This window comes from Micrasema longulum, unplaced genomic scaffold (assembly GCF_059751315.1).
Source record: "Micrasema longulum isolate JH-2025_06_02 unplaced genomic scaffold, ASM5975131v1 h1tg000133l, whole genome shotgun sequence".
Classification (NCBI taxonomy): Eukaryota; Metazoa; Arthropoda; class Insecta; order Trichoptera; family Brachycentridae; genus Micrasema; species Micrasema longulum.
Window position 1 is genome coordinate 1,400,930 of NW_028277339.1, and position 20,352 is coordinate 1,421,281.

The following is a 20,352-nucleotide window of genomic DNA, read 5'->3' on the forward strand; positions in this document are numbered from 1 at the left end:
GGCGTAGGTGACTGTCATCGGGTGACTGAATATGTAAAATGTTTTCTTATATTTAATAACGCATAAGCATAACATATTCAAGGGGTTCGAACTGTTGGTAGGGTCGCAGTGAGTCGTATCTTGCTGGAGGGTGTGATTCTGTAAAATGCTGCAAACGCCCAGTTGCATTCCACTGGCAACACTACCGACTAGTCCAACTCGTTAGCATCCACGTCGCGAACCCTGGGAAATGGCTCATAATGGTGTAATCACAGCAGATAACGAGAGGATGAAAGGCGAGTTTCTGGCGCCTCCAAACCAGAACCGAACAGCTAAGGGAAGGTAACCCCGACAGAAAAATCCACCAAAAAAGGCAACGGAAAACCACTCGAGTCATCTTTTCCCAGGAATCACTATGGCGAGTACATCCAATAAGCAGTCCTGGCTTCGGATTATAAGAGAAACGCAGGACCAAAATGCTTTCGCTGCGGTGATCCCCGACGTCGGGGGGACTTGACAAGGCGCCGCAAGAAAAAGAAATATATTCAAAACTGTTGTTATTTTGCAACAAGATACGGAAGTTTTAGGGAGTAAAATTAAAACAATTTTATCAGAGATTATAAAAATAACAAATTTATGTAATAATTAAAAAAAATAATAATGCATAATAATAAAAAAATTATATGTTCATGATTTATTCCATATGTAATATTTTAACGTACATAAAAAAAATCACTGAAATCAATCAGATTTTTAATACATTCATGAATTTATCTCATTAATTTCCAAAGGAGTGTGACATTGTTTGAGGAAATGTTTATGCCAATATTTTAAGTAAAAAAAAATAAATAAATTAAATGGTGTCATTAGGAAGCTCATAATTTTTTTTTACATGTTTACGTATATAACTTACCTACATACATAATTAATATTGAAACAAAATGAACCAGCTTGCCTGAAAATGTTCTATGAAATAACTCAATTCTCTTAATGCTAAATATGTATTCGAACATGCTCTAGTAATTGATGTCTAGAATAAAATAAATGACTGCACATATCACAAGTAAAAGATTTTGTTTCATCATCAGATGATTTTGATGGTTCAGAAATACAAGGTATTAAAACCTTGTCTTTGTCATCAAGCGGATTGGTTACTTGGTTAACAGTATCCGGGAGGAAGAGATCCTTTTTTATTGTTAGTTTTGGGGCATCCCCTGGTGGTTTTTGCTTGTCTTTGGCGGCAATGGTGTCGCTGTGTTTCACAATATGCGCACATAGGTCTTCTTTGTCCGGCAGCAGCTGGGGGCACAGAGGACAGGGGTAGGGGGGTTCCGCAGGTCCCGAGGGAGCGGCGTGTACCCAACGTACATGTTCCCTTAGCACCACTTTCTGATTGAAGGCTCTCCAGCACAAGGGGCACACGTGCGGCCGTTCCCCGGTGTGAATACGCTCGTGTTTTCTCAGAGTCCCACCATCACGAAACGCCTTCCAACAATATCTACAATGGTAAGTTTTTTTTTATAATTGATCTCATTCTACTTGAGATTTTATCAAAATGTTACTAATTCATAGGTATTTTACTTCAAAACTCTCCAAATTTAACATATTGTTGCCTTAACTTGAATACAACGTAAGTAATTTTAATAGATTGAGTTTTTCTATTGAAATTTTTTGATGGAACTGCATTTTAATTATAATAGTAAAAATACGTGTATAGTTTTAGTCCACTTTTATTTATAATTTTTACCAGTGACCGGGTTTCGTCGTCGTAACCGACATCATGGGAGACTAAAGAAATCGCTATGTTATATACAAGTGCAAGCAGGGGTTGTAAATCATTATTTTATATAATTATGGGAATAAAAGGAATACATACGAGGGTTGTGTAAAAAATAAGGTTCCCAACGCTGTAAACTTGCTGCGCGAAATGCTAGACGAAATCCGGCAACACCGCTGTGTGCGCTGATTCCCCTACTCTAGATCCCGCCTTAGTAAAACTCGCAGCGACGTTCAGTGCCGGCCTGACAGCCATCCGCGATGGAACCCCTGATCGCCGTCACCGCCACGTCACCGTCACGTGCAAAGTTTGTGCAGTAATCCGATTTTTGCACGCTAAAAAGTTACCACCAGTTGATATTCATACACAGTTGTGTAAAGTTTATGGGGAAGCTTGTATCAGCGTTCAACACGTCAGCAAATGGTGTAGGAAATTCTCCGATGGGAGCACAGACATCCGTTACACTGCACCACGACAATGCGCGCCCGCATGTCTCTCGCCAAACCAAGGATTTAATCGAAAAATTTGGCTGGGATCTCTTGAACAGGTTCCCTACAACCCTGATCTTGCACCGAGTGACTTCCACTTGTTTCCAAAATTAAAGCACTTGGGTGGACAACGTTTCCAGACTGATGAAAGAGTGCAGGAAGTGGTTACCAAATTCCTCCACGGACTGGCGGCGGACTTCTTTGAAGCTGGATTCTAAAAGTGGATTAGTCGTCAACAAAAATGCGTTGAAAAATCTGGTGATTATGTTGAAAAATAGTCAAGAAATTAAGCTTTCCAATGATGTATTTTTCAGTTCACATAAAAAATGCCTTAAACCTGAAAAAAATTTGAGAACCTTATTTTTTACACAACCCTCGTATTTTTATTATTTTAAGTAAATAATTTTTTTCAATGTGTAAGATTATGATTGAATATTTTTAACCGTCCAGAATAGTATCTATCCCTGTTATTTGTACGAAGAAATTGTTGTCAGAAAATAAATAAAACATATTTTTCAAATAATGCATATCTATATGAAGATGTATATTCTTATTTACAGTGCAAGTCAACAGTTGGTTAGTAAGTAGTATATGTTTGTTTGAAAACATAGTTATCATTTGTGTCTTATGCGGGATTCAAATTAGAGCGACGATATGTATTTACATATATTACAGGATAATATAAAAAACTTTTAGCATCCATAAATTGGAAATAAATAATTAAAATGGGCCTGGTTACTTGGCTTATAATCTATCAAAGTATCTAATTGTAATTAAGATACATTTTATAATCCAAACCAGCGACTGGCAACCGGCGGCCGCATGTAGCCCCTGAGACGCCTCGGTGCGGCCCGCAACATTTTCGCTGCAATGCACGTGATGGGCAATTTCATACACAACGGAGTTCATTCATATTTTTTGCACTAACTTCAAACTGAATTAAAAAACCGGTTTGCTGATTTTAAAAAGATCTCACCTAAAATGGAGATTTTCAAAAACACCTTCGCATTGGATATCGATAATGTAAACTCGGTGGATTGGCCATTTAGATTAGTCTAATAACTAAAAGGAGTTAAAAAGGTTTGCTCAGAAAAAAGTTACTATGTTTGGTTGTAAATCATATTTGTGAGCAAACTTTTTCAATTCTGAATAACCGAAAAAATTATGACATATGACTTAAATGCGGTCCGCACTGATCCCCACGTAAAATATTTGGCCCTCTTACAGTAAAAGTTTGCCGACCCATGATCTAAACCATAACCCATAACCAACACATCACAAAATATAGATGTTTTGTTTATTACGATATTATTTTGCAAAAGGAAAATCATTTAATGCGAGGGTTGCTACTTAAGTTTTGAGATAGACAAGTAAAAATGGCTTTATTATTTTTCAAAATATTCTCCTTGAAGATCAATATACTTTTGCATGCGTTTGAACCAATTTTCGAAGCACTTTTTCCAGTCCGATTGAGGTACCTCCAAAACATGTGATTTGAACGTATCAATAGCTTCTTCAGGCGTCGAAAAACATTGACCTCGCAATTTATTTTTGATATGCGGGAATAAGAAAAAATCATTGGGTGCCAAATCAGGACAGTATGTGTATCGATGTTTTGAATGCTCAAAAATTCACTTGTTTGAGCTAATGTGTGACAGCTTGCATTGTGGTGGAGAATGATTCGTCTTCTGCAATTGGTTTCCCTTATTTTTCCAAACACTTCTGGCAATTAAATGGGGTGAACCATTCAGAATTGACCGTTCTACGTTGCTCTAATGGAACGGTGGCGACATGTTCAGTTATTCCGAAAAAAACAGGTGACCATTTGCTTCGAAGTGCTTTGTGCGCGAACAACCTTTGTTGGATTTGGCTCATCTTGAAAGACCCATACAGTTGATTGTTGTTTAGTTTCGGGTTCATATACATAGATCCATGATTCATTGCCTGTCACGATCTTATAGACATGTTTTGAAGCGCCGCAATTGTTTTTTTTTACATTTGTTTGTACCAATCGATACGAGCCTTTTTTTGAGTGATTCTCAAATTATGCGGTATCCAACGCGAAAAAATCTTTTTGAAGACCAAATGTTGAATGTATGCGAGTGGAACTAATGCCCAAGCTTGCCTCAATCTCACGGTATGTCACATGATGATCTTGCAATATCAGGTCACGCAAAGCAAATTTTTTTTCTGGAACAACAGCCGATTTCGGGCGACCTTCACGAAATTCGTTCTGTAACGAAGCGCGACTACGATTGAATTCAGAAAACCAGCGAAACACGGTGGCTTGAGATGGTGCTTCATCACCAAAAGTCGCAGCGAGTTGATCGGCACACTGTTGTTGGTTTAAACCATGTTGAAAGTCAAAGAAAATCATCGCATGAAAATGTTCACGATTTAGTTCCATTTTTTTAACAAAATTAATTTTTCAAGTATCTGTAAACAACACAAATATCACTCGTATGACAAAACATTCTGAGTAAGTTTACCATTAAAAATGGCAAACTTTACGATGACAATGTCAGATTTGACATATTTACACTGGTGTTGCCATATCTCAAAATTTAAGTAGCAACCCTTGTATCTGATAGATGAATGTATTTGTAAGCATATCAAGATGTTTCAATGAAAGAGAAAAGTGTAGGAATATCAATTTAAAAACATAAAAAATACTTATAGCAAATCACAAAATTACAAAGTCACGATAGTTCACAGACCTGCAGCCATACGGCCTCTCTCCAGTGTGAGTGCGGGTATGTATGAGGAAGCCCTGGCGACTGGAAAATGCCTTCCCGCACTGGGGACAGGAGTGAGGGGCTACACCCTCACGGTGTGAGCGAGCATGCTCCCACAGCCCCTGACGCGAGGCAAAGCACTTCCCACATATTGCGCAGCCATGTGGACTATTCGTCGGATGAGAAGATAACCTAATGTAAAATGTTAACTCTTAAAATACTGCAAAAAAATTCCTCTAGAAACGGCTGTAACGTCGTGTTACATTAAGCAAAAGATAATATATTGCCGCTTAGCTAACAACACCGTGCAAGTCATTTTTGTTCTTTTTAGGAGACAATGAAAAAACATCTTATTGTATTGAATTGAAGGGAAATTAGGCTAGAGTTTTTAGTAGCTGACAGTTTATGAGTAAAAATTTAATTTTTTGTTAAGCTTTCATAAAATAAGGAGTTTTTCATCATCCTGTAAAAATAACTTACCTGGTGTTGTTAATTAAAGGATATATATTGAAATGCTGATATTTAAAAACAAAAATTTAATACATAATATGTATATACAATATGTCCCAGAATTAAATGCCAACCTATTAAGGGGTAAAATAGGTCAGCTCACGACTAATCAGAATATCTAAATATGATATCAGTAAAAATTTATTCGTTTTCGAGATATTTGCACTTTTACAAATTTGGGGAAAATCTACACCTAAGGATCAGTTTTTTGAATGCCACAACTACAAATTTGATCCATGTAATCCTAAATAACGCTGCTATTTATCATAGTTCAAAATTAAACTAGTAGCGCTTTACGCTTGTAAAATTGTTTTTTTTTGCCCAAGTGATGAATTAAACGATAAAACATAATTTTGACTCTTCATACTTTAAAAAAATGTACCACACTGACCTGACATGCTATTGCAAAAAAATAGCTCGTTTAATGTAGTTTTTAAAATGGTATAACATTTACTATGTTTAACTTTAAAAAAAAAGAGATTACAAATTTTATTGTTTGTAGGATTGCGGATAAAAACACTTCTAAACTGAAGAGACAAGTATTTATTTAAAATTAAATGAGTTACACATAAAAATTAAAACATGTGTTCAAATTGCCTGCCACCAGAACGACTACAAGCTTGACATTTCTAAAAAAGATCTTTTAATCTGCCTTGCACTTCCTACGACATATATTTGTCGTACAGCTTCATTGATTTGTTGTCTTCATTTTCATTTTGGATCGAATTTGCAGCAAAAATCTAATGGATATAAATCCAGAGACCGGGGAGGTCACAAAATGGGACCAAGACTCCATCTCTGTGGATAAATTAGGTCCAGATAATTTCATACTCTTCTTGCGTAATGAGCTGGACAAGCATAATTTTGTAGCCACATTCCCCCGAGTGTAGCCAAAGGCATACTTAAAACGTGTAAGATAAATAATAAAGTTTTTATAATAAGAAAACAAACCTATTATTAGAATTAAAATGTTAAAAAACCTTTTTAAATATTTAAAATATCTATATTCAACCACTTACTGACTTTTCTATGTCTACCGGTTGCGAGACGTACCCGTCTCTTCGTCAGGACACCAATTAAACCAACATGCAAACCAACGTGCAAAACCCACTATACACCTTCACCAGTTGTTGCACAAAAATATAAAACCAACACGACATGCATTTTAATAAGCACATAAACTGATTAGGACAAACATGCACTGATTAAATTATGAAAATATTCTATGTTGTTTGAGAAATAGTTAAAAAAAGGAAGAGGGGATAGAGGGAGGGGGTTTACCAATTAAAATGCAATTCTTGTCCTTCAGTTTATGTTGGAAGAACATCAAGAAATTTTGATATTCATGTTAAAGAACATATGAGGTGCCTTCACAATAATAATTTATCTGAATTCGCAAATCACCTAATCAATTTAAATAAATGACTTTAATAAAAATACAGGAGTTAAAATCTTACATACAAATAATAAAGGGGTAAAAGTAAATAATATGGAAATATTTCACATTAGGAAAGCTTTAAAAATAATGTTCTTTTGAACAATAATCAAACCAACTTTCAATATAGTCCTTTATACGATGTTCCACTGTAATGGTTACCCTATTAAACCTATTAAGCTCATCCCCTCCCTCCATCCCCATTACCCTTTTTCAACTATATCTCAAACTACATATGTAGAATATTTTCATAATTTAATCAGTGCATGTGCTTATTAAAATCTTCTTGGTTTTATATTTTTGTGCAACAACTATGGTGAAGGTGTATAGAGAGTTTTACATGTTGGTTTAATTGGTATCCTGACGAAGAGACGGGTACGTCTTGAAACCGGTAGACATAGAAAAGTCGGCAAGTGGTTACATACAAATGTTTAATAACATTTAGTAAAATGTATGACCACAAAGTTAATGCTTTAAATATTGATAATAAATAAATAAACACATTTAGTTTTGTATTGTCAGACTGGAATGTATTTAATGTGATTACACTTTACAGTCAGTGAAATTCAAATGAGAGGGGGCATAAAATATTTTTAAAGAATTTTTTTATAAATGCTATTTTTAATATTTTGGAAACAGCTCTTAAAATATTTCTTATTGTATTTATTTCATTTAAAAAAAACCTACACACATATAAAAGCAAAATATAATATGCATGTCCAGTGAGGAAGACAAATTACATTATTTTTATGGAATGTTGACAAACCAAATATTGAAATGTAGCCGTATAACCTATCTATTTTGTTGTCCGCCTGGTGGTGTAATGGTCAGTTCGTTTGTCTACTAAGCAAGAGGTCTCGGGTTCGATTCCCGACATGGTTGACAAGAAATATTTATTTAAAAAGGCGTTTTTACACTAGAATATTTCATAGTCCCCGGAGCGTAAGACTGATCATCTTACCTTCATGTAACAAAAATAATAAAGATTTGCTGCAATCGGTGTACCAATGCGGTGCCCTATGCGCCATTAGGTGCAGAAAGGGAATGATGATTTTGTTAAAATCTAGTATTTTAACGACCTTAAAATATTAATATTGTTGAATATGTATTCTATATTTTTACCTATGATTGTCAAGTTCACTTTGTAACGAAAATGTCTCTCCACATATTTCACAAGAAAATGTTTTTTCTCTATGTATCCACATATGTCGAAACATTTTTTGCTTGGTTGTGAAACGTTTTGAACATTGCTGACAGGCGTGTTTTGTTTGTTTTTGTTTAACTAAATTTGTAGAAAGAGAAGAACCTTGGTCTAAAAACAAAAAAAATAGCAGTATTCTTTCAGATATCTTTATATTACTTGAATACAATATTTAAAGTCAATAAAACAGTATATTACCATTAACGGAGTACTCATCTAGTTCAGAAGTATTTTCTAATGTAGGCATTTTAGAGGTTACTTGAGATGATGTAGCGATATGTGTTTTAGTAGCCTGAGATTTCTGTGAAAAAGAATAAACCACATGAATAAAAAACTTACTTTTAGCTGTTTTAATGTTAATTTTCAATACAAAAGAAACCTCAATAACTGACATTTCTTCTACCCAAAATACAGTAACATAATGTTATTTTTATTATTTCCATGCTAGTTGGTTTTTGTATGAGACAATATTTTTAACAAATACGGTAAAACTCCCGTTTCCGGATTGCCAAATATCCGGATCATCATCAGGGAATAAACTCCGATCTCGCTGATCGTAAATGAGTTTCTTCGTCAAAGCAATTAACTTTGCTGGACATGTTTAAGTAAGTTTTTAACGTGATTCCAATTCGCCGTATTATTTGAAAAGCATTAAAAAAGTGATCATAGAGTAAATTTTTTACTTTCTTTCAAAGCACTGCCTCAATTTAATGGCTAGTCCAATTATCCGGACAACGTCTGGCACTCATTAATCTGGATAATTGGTTTTATTATATTTCTATGGCATTTATACATGCCAAAATGTATAAATGCCATGGAATTGGCACTGTCCCACGTTGCATCAATAAATGCCACACAAAAAAAGAATAAAACTTTGGTAATTACGAACACTGACATTAAAAAAAGGGTTTTAAAATTGTAAATACCTACCATTAAATTAGGTTTCACATTGCAGACATGATTTTTTTGATTTTCAATGTCGACAAATACATCTCCGCATTTATTGCACTCAAAGAAGTCACTCGAATAATCTTGATGTAAACGTTCGTGAGAAACAAGAGCCTTTGCACGAGTAAATGAAACTCCACAGTATTTACAAGAATGTGGTTTCTTTTTGATCATCAAATCCTCCTGAAATTTCAAATATAAGGAGGGTTAGAATTTCTTGATTTAATTATTTGTCTTATTATGAAACAGAATAAACTATGTTTGATTATATACCTATTTAAATTTGTTTTGACACTACTTAAACTGAGTGTAATCGAGCCAACATTACTGATTTTTACATACTGGCTAGAGATGTAAGAGGCAAAATTAAATTACTAATATGTTTTTAACTTTGGTCATGGCAGTCATTGTTTCTATTGCTAAAGTTCCGATTTTTTACAGTTTTTTTAAAAAACATTGTGTATTTCTTTATTTATATTGATGGCATTCTCGATCAACCCTGAAAATTAATATACTCGGGTGAAATGCACCTGGTATATGGAAAAAATGATACATATTGAAATTGTATAAAAGCAGTGTTTAGTAGAGAACATTAATTTATCTCATTAGAGTACATAAATGTATTGTAAATATTGTTTACCTGTATTGTTTCCAAAAGTACTGGTTGAGTATCTTTGATTGCGGCTATAGGATATTTTAATATTTCTACTTTCACAGGAAAATTTATAGAATCTGAAACTAGATCAATTTGATTTTGTTGTGTTAGTGTCATCCTTTCTTTATCTGGTATATGGTTATATTCAAGAGAATCTCCAGAACCATTCATTTCATCAAATTCACTTTGAAATGAGGGTTGCGAATTCAGTACATTCAAATATGATGTAGTGTTGACAGTCATTTCTTGAGCAATATCCATAGAATCTGGTAAATCTTCCGGCAGTCCAAGATGATTCATATTCCATCCGGAAATATCTGAGGAACTTTGGTGATAAAAACTGGCAGATTGTATGTCTAATTGTGGCAAAAGAGGTGGTAGGCTTTGGTTTTCGTTTGGAGACCAAGTACTAGAATACACAGGTTCTAATAAACTCGGGTCACTGGTCATGGATGTAAACTCCGCCAATCCTCTACCCGGTGTGTATGTGTGTACCTTCATATGATTAGTCAAACTGGATGCACGGCTGAACTCTAGGCCGCAAATATTGCACTGTAAGTTTCGAAGCATTTGTTGGCACGAGTGACTTTGTAACTCTCCTTTAAGTTTGAAGAGCATGCCACAGGATCGGCAGGAATATGGTCTCACCACTTCGTGACAAATAATGTGATTATCGTAATTAATTTTAGTATCAAAAATAGCTGTGCAGATATTGCAAGTAAATAATTTCTTAATGCGGTTTTCTGAAAATAAATGCATATTTTGAAAAAAGCATATAAACAAATATTAAATTAACTTTAAAAAGCGTCAATGAATTATTTTCAGTACATACTCTATATATATATTACACAATTTCAAGATAAATGAATGCCAAAAAAATATACTATTTTAAGCATGATATTTAGACTAGGTTGAGTTTTATTATTCATTAAATTCATAATAATTTACATGCATTATTTAAACATAATTTATAATTACAAATAAAACATTAATCATAAGTCGTGTGGGAAAAGATAGACAGGTAAATACAAATTATAAAGTTTATACCACAAGAAGAAAGATGAAGTTGTAAATCAGTTTCTGTTGGGAAGGATATAGAGCAGTCTTCACATTGAATCAGAGTATAGGTGGATTTGATGACAGGATATCTGACTGGTTCTGGCTCCGGACTTTCAGTATAAATGGTGTCACGTTGTGATTCATCTTTCTCATTGTATCCACCGCCGCCCAACTGCCACAACGCTTCTACTGCCATACTAAGACCGTAAATTATTTCATGTAATAATAACAACAACAACAAACCATCGCGCTGTTTTCCCGCAGAGGTAATAACGTCACATCACTTTGTCTTTGCATATAGATCTCGCTTCCTCTACATTCATACACTCATTCATTCTTTTTCTACTTCTTTCCTTCTAAGTCTTTCTCGTTTTCTGCATCCATCAACATTATTATTTTTTTTATTGTTCTATGAAAATTAAATAGGTTTTTTTTTTGTTATATGGTGTAATTGGCTCTGCACTATTTAGCCATTTTACTGGATTGAAAATTACGATTGTTAATTAGCTTTTTTGCTGTCGCTCTATATTATCAAACCAATGTAACACCTCTTTTTTAATTTTGTCCACAATGCTTGTCCCTGATTTGCATACTCCACAGGTCGGGGCATGTAATAATGCGTAATTATTTTTGTTTTAAATTGCAATTCTTTATGTTTTGACATTTTCACTATCTTAAGATTCCTTTTCTCTGTATATTTTTTTAGCCACTTAATTTATTATTTCCAAAATATTTTAGGCGAATATTATGTGTATTTAAAGAAATCCTCAAGTACACTTTTTAATCCATTTACTTTTGGATAAGTAGATGCTCAAACTTATAATTTAAATTTAAAACTATTTAAAAACTCATAGTTGAGGAAGTCATGGGTGATGGCTGTTTTTAGTAGACAGTAAACTGGTGAAGTAATAGAGGGTGCGGAGCATAATTTGGTGATTCGGAAGGTCAATAGAAAAGAAGGCAAGTGGGGCCTCCCATTGGCGATGAAGTGTTTTACTCGAATTCTGAAGAGTCAGTCCACTCTTTCTAGCATAGCGAAGGGTATGCTGGTTGTTGCTCGGCAAATATTGTCATTCAGTTGAGCAAGGGTTCTCGGACGATCAGTGTACATGATAGAATTGAGATAACCCAAAAAAAAGTCTTAAGGGGCTAAATCGGGTGAGCACGCTGGCCACTGAAGATTGCCCCTTAAAGAGGTCAGGCGCCCAGGCCTTTTTGTTCCCACAAAATTCCCATTGCAGTTCACGCCGCGTGTGCCGTGGCTCCACAATGTTGAAACCAAACGTTCCCAGCATCCATTTTGTCAAGATTTGGCAGAAAAAAAACATTTTTGACAATATCAACTGCAATCTAATTCTCTATATGTTTTGGGCTGATCTCGTGGGCCGTTCTACCCCTGTTCTTTTCATTTCCACATTTGAATTTTCCCTGAATGTGTTTACCCACATAATAATCAATTGCAATCAGCCGGGAATACAAGCTTGGGCGGCAATATTGAAGTGAGCACGGAATGTTCGCAGGGTGGCGATGGTCGAGTGACTGTACGAAGAGTAAGCATCTATAGTAAAGGCACACAGTTCCTTCGTCCAAAGCATTCTCAGTGCTAAAGAGGAAGGGAAATAAAATTCCTGAACCACTCACTCAAATGAAATCATCCGTACCATCTAGCAGCCAAACCTCGCTTCCTGGCGCCCGATTGAAATCAACAAGTTATGCTGTCGCACTCTATTTAAATGGAAAAATAATTTCCCTTTACCTTTCATCTTCAGTTGCTTCAGAAACTTCATCCTTGATATTTTTTGAAGAAACATTATCGCTCAATTTTTCTTTTGATGCTGAAGAACATAAAGGTTCCTGACGAAACAAATAAAAAAAATAGTTAAGAGAGAAAATATTCCCAAACAACAATAAAAATGTATAAAAAGTAGTATCCAGAATCCCAAAACTTCATTGCAAATATTGAAAATCCTCATTACAACAGATAATTAAATTATATCCAGTAGAATCATAAATTGCACCCCCTAGTTAAGGGGTTAGTCTCCCCGATTTTATTCCCGGCCGAGTCCAATTAAAAATATTTATTTAAAATGATTTCTCAATGCAATAACGGTGTGTTGATGATGATCTAATCTTCATGTAATTAAATAAAAATATAACACTGGAGAGGATATTCCAATTGCAGTTCTCTATGTGCCGTTAGGAAAGGAAAGGACAGGCAACGAGTGACGAATTGTTTCAAAACACCTTATTTATGCAGAGATCCAAGGATAAAATATTTTAGTTTCATTTTGATTCAACATTTAAGTACTTTAGTTTTTTTATCTAGAGTTAAATACACATAAAAATGAAGCATTCAAAGTACATCTATCAATGACATGCAACGCTTATAAATGTGTCGTGTGATATTCCTACCGTCAGCGAGATTGAAAATGGTAAGTGATAATAAAGAAAAATAGTAGCTCATTATACTTACATTACTATAGGATTTTTCTGAATCAATTTCTAAATCTAAACTAGACAAAGTAGAAACTTTTTCATTGAGACATTCAACCCGAGGACGGCTATCAGCTTCTTTTTTAATGACAACAGACATAGCTTTAATAGTGAAAACTGTAAATAAACAAGTTATTCGGCTGAAAATTTCAGCGAGTGCATTCCTTTCACACTAGAAATTACATGCTAAATGTCCAGCTTCGGCATGTTCAAATACACAGCATTTTAGATAATTACATTTTAATTGATACACTTTGAACAATCCTAAGTTTGTAATAATATTTTAATATTTTATAAGTAAAGGTTGTGTCTTTTTTTAAGATTAGGTTAGTCAGACATCTTGTGTCAGTTTTGGTTGTCATTCGTCATTAAAGTTCTACATTTTCTCTGTTTAAACCAAATAATATCGCATCTAAAAGGACACATACACAAATATTTCATGCTCCGATCAATATAGAATTTTGAAATTATCAGACTGGCAATACTTAATTTAGCTGTCAAAGTGTCAAACTGAATTTTTAATCTCTGGTCGCGGCGCCTCGCGTGGTTGTCTTTTTCGCGCTCTAAAGAATCTTTTGATTTAGGCACAGACTAGAGATATTTTAGGTTTAGAATCGCTTAGCGGATCTTTTAATTTTGTCGCGAGTTCGCTCCTATCGGTGGTGAAGTAATTAAGTTAAATTTAAAACATTATAAAAGTACTATTTCTTGTGTTTTAGTGACAAAACATTTTTTTACCATTTCACAAAAAAATATTTGTTTACAAGATGTCTTTTGATTTACATCCACCGAACTTAAATGCCGATTTGTACAAAGCGCACCAAGAAAGAAATGTACGCAAAATGATGAATTTCATTGATATGCACTCAGGTAAAAAACACGTTTTTAACAAGATCTGATATTATTGAAAAAAATCGAAATAATTAATTACAATAAATTACTTACGTTATTTATATTCTATTAAATATTGTTTTTTCTTCTTCTTAAAGACGGTTCCACGATAGTCGGTGCCTCGGATCTAAATGGTAGATATTGGGAAGGCATGGTGGATTTTGCAGTTTCTCCTCAGCAAATCACTTCAAATGTTACAGAAAGTATTCCCATGGAAAACTCCATAACTGACGGATGCTTCTTGAGTGACTCCTCAAAAGTAATTATATCCTTATTATCATTTAATATTTTAGTGAACATGGTTTCATCTAAGTTTATTTATTTTATGATGAAGTTTTTTATTTCCAACTAGAACGAAACAATTCAGACCAAAATGGACACCAAGTCATTAGAACAATACGCACCATCCTTCGGTAATGGCTCATATGTGCATCTACCATCTTCCAGAAATCAGCGAGCATCTTGTTAGCCACATGTCCGGCAGTAATTATGATACCTACTATCTAAAGAAGCTACCCTTCGGATATATTTCTTTATTTTGTTAACCATACTGTTGAAACAGCGCTTGAACACGTTTATTTTTTGCAAATTTATTGATATAATTTTAAGTTGCTAGAATTCCACTCGCCCATGCGCTTTGTAGCTGCAAGATGATTGGTAATCTTGCTTCAGTATGTAAATATCAACCAAAAAAGACTTAAATTTTGTAAATGGGGTCTAGAATTTCAACAGTCTCAACAGACCACAATCTGTCTTTTTTTTATTTTTATAAATTTATAAATACCATATGCGTCGGCTCACTAATTCCTGTTAATTCTTGTACCTAACCTAGGTCCGATGCCGACATAAAAATAAAATGACCATCATTATTTATTTTCTAGATGATAGTTGCTGATGATAAAGGTGAACTTCGCATTTGGGCTAAAGGACTCAACTGGAGCGAGCTAGGTAGTGGGACTGAGCAAAAATCATGGTCTGTTGCTTGTAGCTGTACTGATCACGATGAAGCGATTCTGGCAGTCGACGTCATCTCAGGTGAAAATATTGGTCTTACCGGTGGAGCCGACAACTGCATTAAAGTAAGTTCTTTTATCGGATTTATTTAATATACGCTGATTGGTAGGCACTACATTCAACAGCAAAGTGCCATGGTTTCAAATAATAATACAAAAACATGTTAAAAAATAGTTAACCTCTTTGTGTCGAATGAAAATTTTTACATTTATGGGCGCGCCTGCACATCTGAGTGTATATTTCCAATACTATTTGACATAGTAAATAGTATAATATATAATAATTGCTTTAATTATTTATTCAATCACAACATAACACATAAATAATTTATTAAATGCAAAGATATATCGGCAATTCTACTGACTAGTCCAACTCGTTAGCATTCACGTTGCTAACCCTGGGCAATGGGATCACACTCGTAACGGTGTGATCACAGCAGATAACGAGAGAATGAAAGGCGAGTTTCTGGCGCCTACTAACCAGAACCAACCAGCTAAGGGAAAGTAACCCTGACAGGAAATTCCACCAGAGAAGGCAACGGGAAACCACTCTGGTCACCTTTTCCCAGGAATCGTAATGGCAAGTACATAAATAAGCAGTCTTCCTGGCTGCGGAATATGAGAGTAGTGCAGGACAGAGATGCTTTCGCTGGAATGATCGTCAACGTCAAGGGGACCCGACAAGGCACCGGAAGAAGAAGATAGCTTATAGTGACATTACCCGTGTACCCGTGAACTTGCACCGACTCACTATAAAATCTGTGTTGAGTCAAGGCATTTGTAATGCATAAATAAATAAATAAAAGCATAAATGTACATTTATACATACAAGTATATATACACATGCACACACAAACACATACATATTTATATTACATATGAAGATTATGTAGACTGAAGGTTTTTATGTACGGTTCTTCCCTTAGTTATAATCATTGCAAATGCTGAAAACGATGCGTTCAATTATTACTTAAGTACCTAGAATTATACAACTGTATATCGGGATCACTACGTTACGTTAGCCTCAGTTTTCCACGTTCTATCACTGAAATCCATTCCTCGAAAACAGCAATTATTCGAACCAGATTTATATTTTTATAAAATACTAGTATTTACTCCTGCTATCAGTTTTATTATCTTTATTCTCTTGAATTTCTGTATTTTTTTGGGTTTTAAACAATATTTTTTTAATCTACAGTATTGTCAAACTCAAAAAAAAAAAAAACTACACAATCAATTTGCTTAAAAATGCTCATTTAGAGATTAATCCGTTTTTGGAAAAATATAATACGGAGGTGGTGAATTTAGTAATTAACAAGACTTCTTTTTTTAAGGTTTGGGATTTAGCGAATATGATTCCAACAGTCTCATATAACCCTGCGCACACTTACATTGTTACCGACGTTGCGTGGCATCCTATATCCCAAAATATCTTCTTATCAAGCAGTTTAGATGGTTCTGTTGCACTGTGGAACACAAGAGCAACTGACAAGGAAGTTAATGGTAATTATGTATGATTTAATATTTAGTTCCTAATGGTTTCCGTGGTGTAGTGGCTACGAAGCTTTCCTCACTCGCAAGGTTTTTTTTCAATTTCTGCTGAGATCGCTATCATTAAATGTGACTTTGCTCGAGCGTGGATGTAATTTTGCTACTGTAATCGAGTTTTTTCCTTCAAAAATAATCGTACTGTATTTTGCTGGGTTTTTAAAAATTATTTTAAGATACCATAATGCCCAATTATTCCATATTTTTTTTTTTTAAAGGAATAACCCGATAAGCCTCTATTTTGAGGCTTGTCAGCAGGTGGGAAAGAGGGGATATGGAAGGTGGTAACGAAAAATACCCTACAACACCCAATTGAGACCAATTGAGAAAAAATCTTATTTGGATTTTTTTCTTGCGACTGGCGGGAATCGAACCCGCGACGCCAGTTTCACAGTTGGCCGTCTAACTGACTGCGCCACGTGCCTGTAAAAATATAACTTAATTTTTATTGAAATATTCATAACTCAATTTCGACAAAATCGATATGCGCCTTTTCGAAAGATAGACGACGATATGACTAAAATTGCACAACCATCTTATTTTTATTTATTTATAAAAAATAAAATGTTTTTGTGTAAAATCATACTTTCAATCAAAAAAATATGATCAAAAGGTGCATTTTAATATTCTTTTATTCAAACTATGAAGCCATATATGCAAATTTGTTGTAGGTTTATAAATTCACCTTAAAACATATTTCTGGGTAAAAATAATAGATATTTAACTATAGTAAGGCACTAAATTGCCCTAGCAATATACAATTTTTGGTTATCTACAGCAAATAATTGAATTGCGGTCAATTTTCAAATATTCATTCTCATTGTACTCAAAATAATGTTATTTACAGTTACAGCCTTGTAGTTCTGGCAAAGCGATAAAATATATACAAATTTAATTTCTTAACCTTTTATATTCTCTATCTGCTGGCAGAGTAGTTTTCTTTTCTTCTCTTTTTTCTAATCTGAATTTTTACAAACATAAGGTTTAGTACCCTAAATTATACATCTCTCACAGCAACATTACCATGTTACATCTCGCCTGATTTGTGGGAATGAAATTACACAATTGTATAATATTAAGATTGAGTTGAAAGTAATTGAAGATTCTAATTCTTGTTTCAGTTTATACCGGACCTTCTTGCGCTGCTCGATGCGTGTGTTGGCTGTCTGACCATATATTTGCAGTTGGGTATGAAAACGGTGAAATCATTGTTCGTGATAAACGCAGCACGATCCCAGAATCCATTCTCTACACCTCTAAATGTGATTACCCTATTGATAAATTGGAATTTTCTCCAGAGTAAGTTAATTTAAAATGTTTCCTTTATTACTGTTGTAATTTTTATATGTTATTTCTCTTTCCACATTAATTGTGAGCAGGGGTGGTATTCTGAATGGTATAGTGCGTGTAGAGAACACTTTTTTAGTGCATTTTACATACTAAATGCGTGCTAAAAAGACATTCTCGTTGCGGGCTTTGGTGTTTATTCTATAAAAATATTTTATGAATATTTCTCAGATTATTTAAAAACGAATATTTATAAATGAAGGGTCCAGTGCAATAATGATAAATGTCCTATCTTGTAGTTTTGAGATATTTGCTTTTGAAAGTTTCAAACAGTTGATGCGAAACTCCCGTTTAAGTAAATAGAGAGCCAAACTGACAGAAATGATGCAACAAGATGGTGGTCATTTTTGTCCAAGGACATTAATATTTTTCGATATATCAAAGTTTTTTAATTTGAAAAGTTACCACGTGAATAAAGCAATCAAATTGCGTACTTAGTTTAAATTTGACATATTTTGGATGTTCATCATTATAGCAGTGGACTCTTCAATAATACATAGATTCGAAATCTGCATTTGAATTAAATTAAATAAAAGCTCTTAACACACATCTCAAATTATGAATAAATCTGATTTCTATTATGATAATTATAAACATGTTTTTCTATACATGTGAATACATTTATTTTTATCTCAGAGTAATAATGCGCCAAGCTGTATAGGAGCCCAAACGTAGGAAAACCATTCTATCACTATTGGGTAATAAGTTAGCTACAGTTCGCAGCAAAACAATGGGCCGTATTTAGGTCGAGAACTGCCTAATGGATATTAATTTGCATTGTAAATACTTTTAAATGTGTACCTGTGTATTTATTATTGCAGGGTTATTCCAATTAATTTTTCTATAATTCGCCCATATTTATTTTCTGCAACTGAAAATACATGTGTGTGTTTATTATTTTATTTATTTATTCATTTTATTCACAATAAACTTATGTTACATTTATTGAGACATAAATCCCAACTCCATGGAACCAAAGTCCTGTGTTGAGTTTGTTTGTTTGTCTGTCACATCTCCGAAACGGCAAGTCGTAGCGGTCTGAAATTTGGACACATCATTTTAGATGCGATTTCAAGGTTAACATTGCTATTTTCGAGTAAAATTTGAATCAACCTCTACTCGATAAAGACTCAAAATTTAAATGCATGCCTAGTGCGGCCCCGACATTGCCCATAATCAACTGTCACAATCAACAGTAAACATACTTTAATGCACAAATTTATCCTCTAAATTGAGAAAAAATAGTATCTGAAGTAAATATGTTGATATAAGGAATGTTTTTAAGCAACATAATATACGTGTCGGGACAATAAATGCCAAAAATCAATGTAAATCATAGTAAAATATTCTAAATCAATTACCTGTGAAAACTGACTTCTTTAACACCTTTGACGCTCCTACTGTTGTAACCAAACATACTGCAATTCACCATTGTTGATTTTTATTTATTTTAACGTAAATATCCAAGTTATTTACAAACAAAGCCAAGCACAGCGACAAAAGCATCCGATAGAACCATTACGCGTATGTTGTCAAACAAAACAAAATGGCCGCCAATTTGTTGCTAACCAACATCGCTTGCGTTCTATGAAACATAGTGATAGGGTTTCTCTATAGGTTGATGCATTATTACTCTGAGATTTTTATACATTTAATCGAAAATATTTTTCATATGTCCAAATCTATACATATACATATTATGTACATACTGGATTTCACCCTCTCGATAATTAACGGTGCTTTTTATTTCGTAGGTCTCAAATGATGGCTGTTTGTGGAGATTCAAACATAGTAAATGTATACAAATTCTCAAGTAGAGATCTTAAATTGGTTTATCAAGACTCAAAGCATACGGATTATGTTAGAGGGTTTGTTTGGAACAAAACTGAAAAAAATATTCTCTATTCTTGTGGCTGGGATGAGAAGGTTCTGGAACATTCAATTAATTAAGCAAGTGATGTGTTCGCTCAATCATATCAATTAAAAATTATTGTGCTCTATTAAATGTTCCCCTTTTAAAACATGGAAATCTTTCTGTCAATTTTTTAAAAGTTTTTTATTTGACCTTAAACAATTTTTTTGTAAATCCATAATTTAACTCAGTAAATCTGCTTGTTCTAAAAAAAACTAAAAAGTTCAACAAAAATATGTAAATTTTTTTAAACAGACTTTTCAACCAATTATTATTGATTTTGTAAATGTATCCTAAGAAATTATGCACGGTATGTTTTTTTTATTTTTATTAAAATAATTTCGATAAATATATATATGTT

General features: G+C 33.9%; 2 protein-coding genes across 5 annotated transcripts; one reads left to right on the top strand and one right to left on the bottom strand.

The window, feature by feature from the left end:
- Positions 1-661: 661 nt before the first annotated feature.
- On the bottom strand, positions 662-13,668 carry LOC148284301 (uncharacterized). 4 transcript variants are annotated; one of them, XM_088242242.1, is made up of 9 exons: positions 13,261-13,668; positions 12,544-12,641; positions 10,776-10,984; positions 9,714-10,471; positions 9,056-9,256; positions 8,324-8,426; positions 8,047-8,236; positions 4,962-5,171; positions 662-1,477 (listed from the first exon to the last, which is right to left on the bottom strand). In XM_088242242.1, exons 1-9 carry the CDS (start codon positions 13,378-13,380, stop codon positions 973-975), a joined length of 2,394 nt encoding a protein of 797 aa, XP_088098368.1. In that variant the 5' UTR covers positions 13,381-13,668; the 3' UTR covers positions 662-972. The 4 variants fall into 4 exon arrangements, with proteins under 4 accessions (XP_088098368.1, XP_088098375.1, XP_088098380.1 ...); XM_088242249.1 differs by lacking the exon at positions 12,544-12,641 and having other exon boundaries at positions 13,261-13,380; XM_088242254.1 differs by lacking the exons at positions 10,776-10,984; positions 13,261-13,668 and having other exon boundaries at positions 12,544-12,636.
- On the top strand, positions 13,067-20,340 carry LOC148284302 (methylosome protein WDR77-like). The gene is made up of 7 exons (XM_088242289.1): positions 13,067-13,219; positions 14,000-14,150; positions 14,270-14,430; positions 15,053-15,250; positions 16,519-16,687; positions 17,854-18,031; positions 19,834-20,340. Exons 2-7 carry the CDS (start codon positions 14,048-14,050, stop codon positions 20,027-20,029), a joined length of 1,005 nt encoding a protein of 334 aa, XP_088098415.1. The 5' UTR covers positions 13,067-13,219; positions 14,000-14,047; the 3' UTR covers positions 20,030-20,340.
- The last annotated feature ends 12 nt before the right edge of the window (positions 20,341-20,352 follow it).

Bases quoted from the DNA above. Each gene is read 5' to 3' on its own strand.
- LOC148284301 (XM_088242242.1), bottom strand. From the start codon at position 13,380: ATGTCTGTTGTCATTAAAAAAGAAGCTGATAGCCGTCCTCGGGTTGAA. The intron at 12,642-13,260 runs GTAAGTATAATG...TTGTTTCGTCAG, and splicing joins CAGAAAAATCCTATAGTAAT to GAACCTTTATGTTCTTCAGC. The intron at 5,172-8,046 runs GTAAAAATATAG...ATTTTACATTAG, and splicing joins AGTGAACTTGACAATCATAG to GTTATCTTCTCATCCGACGA.
- LOC148284302 (XM_088242289.1), top strand. From the start codon at position 14,048: ATGTCTTTTGATTTACATCCACCGAACTTAAATGCCGATTTGTACAAA. The intron at 15,251-16,518 runs GTAAGTTCTTTT...TCTTTTTTTAAG, and splicing joins GAGCCGACAACTGCATTAAA to GTTTGGGATTTAGCGAATAT. The intron at 18,032-19,833 runs GTAAGTTAATTT...TTTATTTCGTAG, and splicing joins AAATTGGAATTTTCTCCAGA to GTCTCAAATGATGGCTGTTT.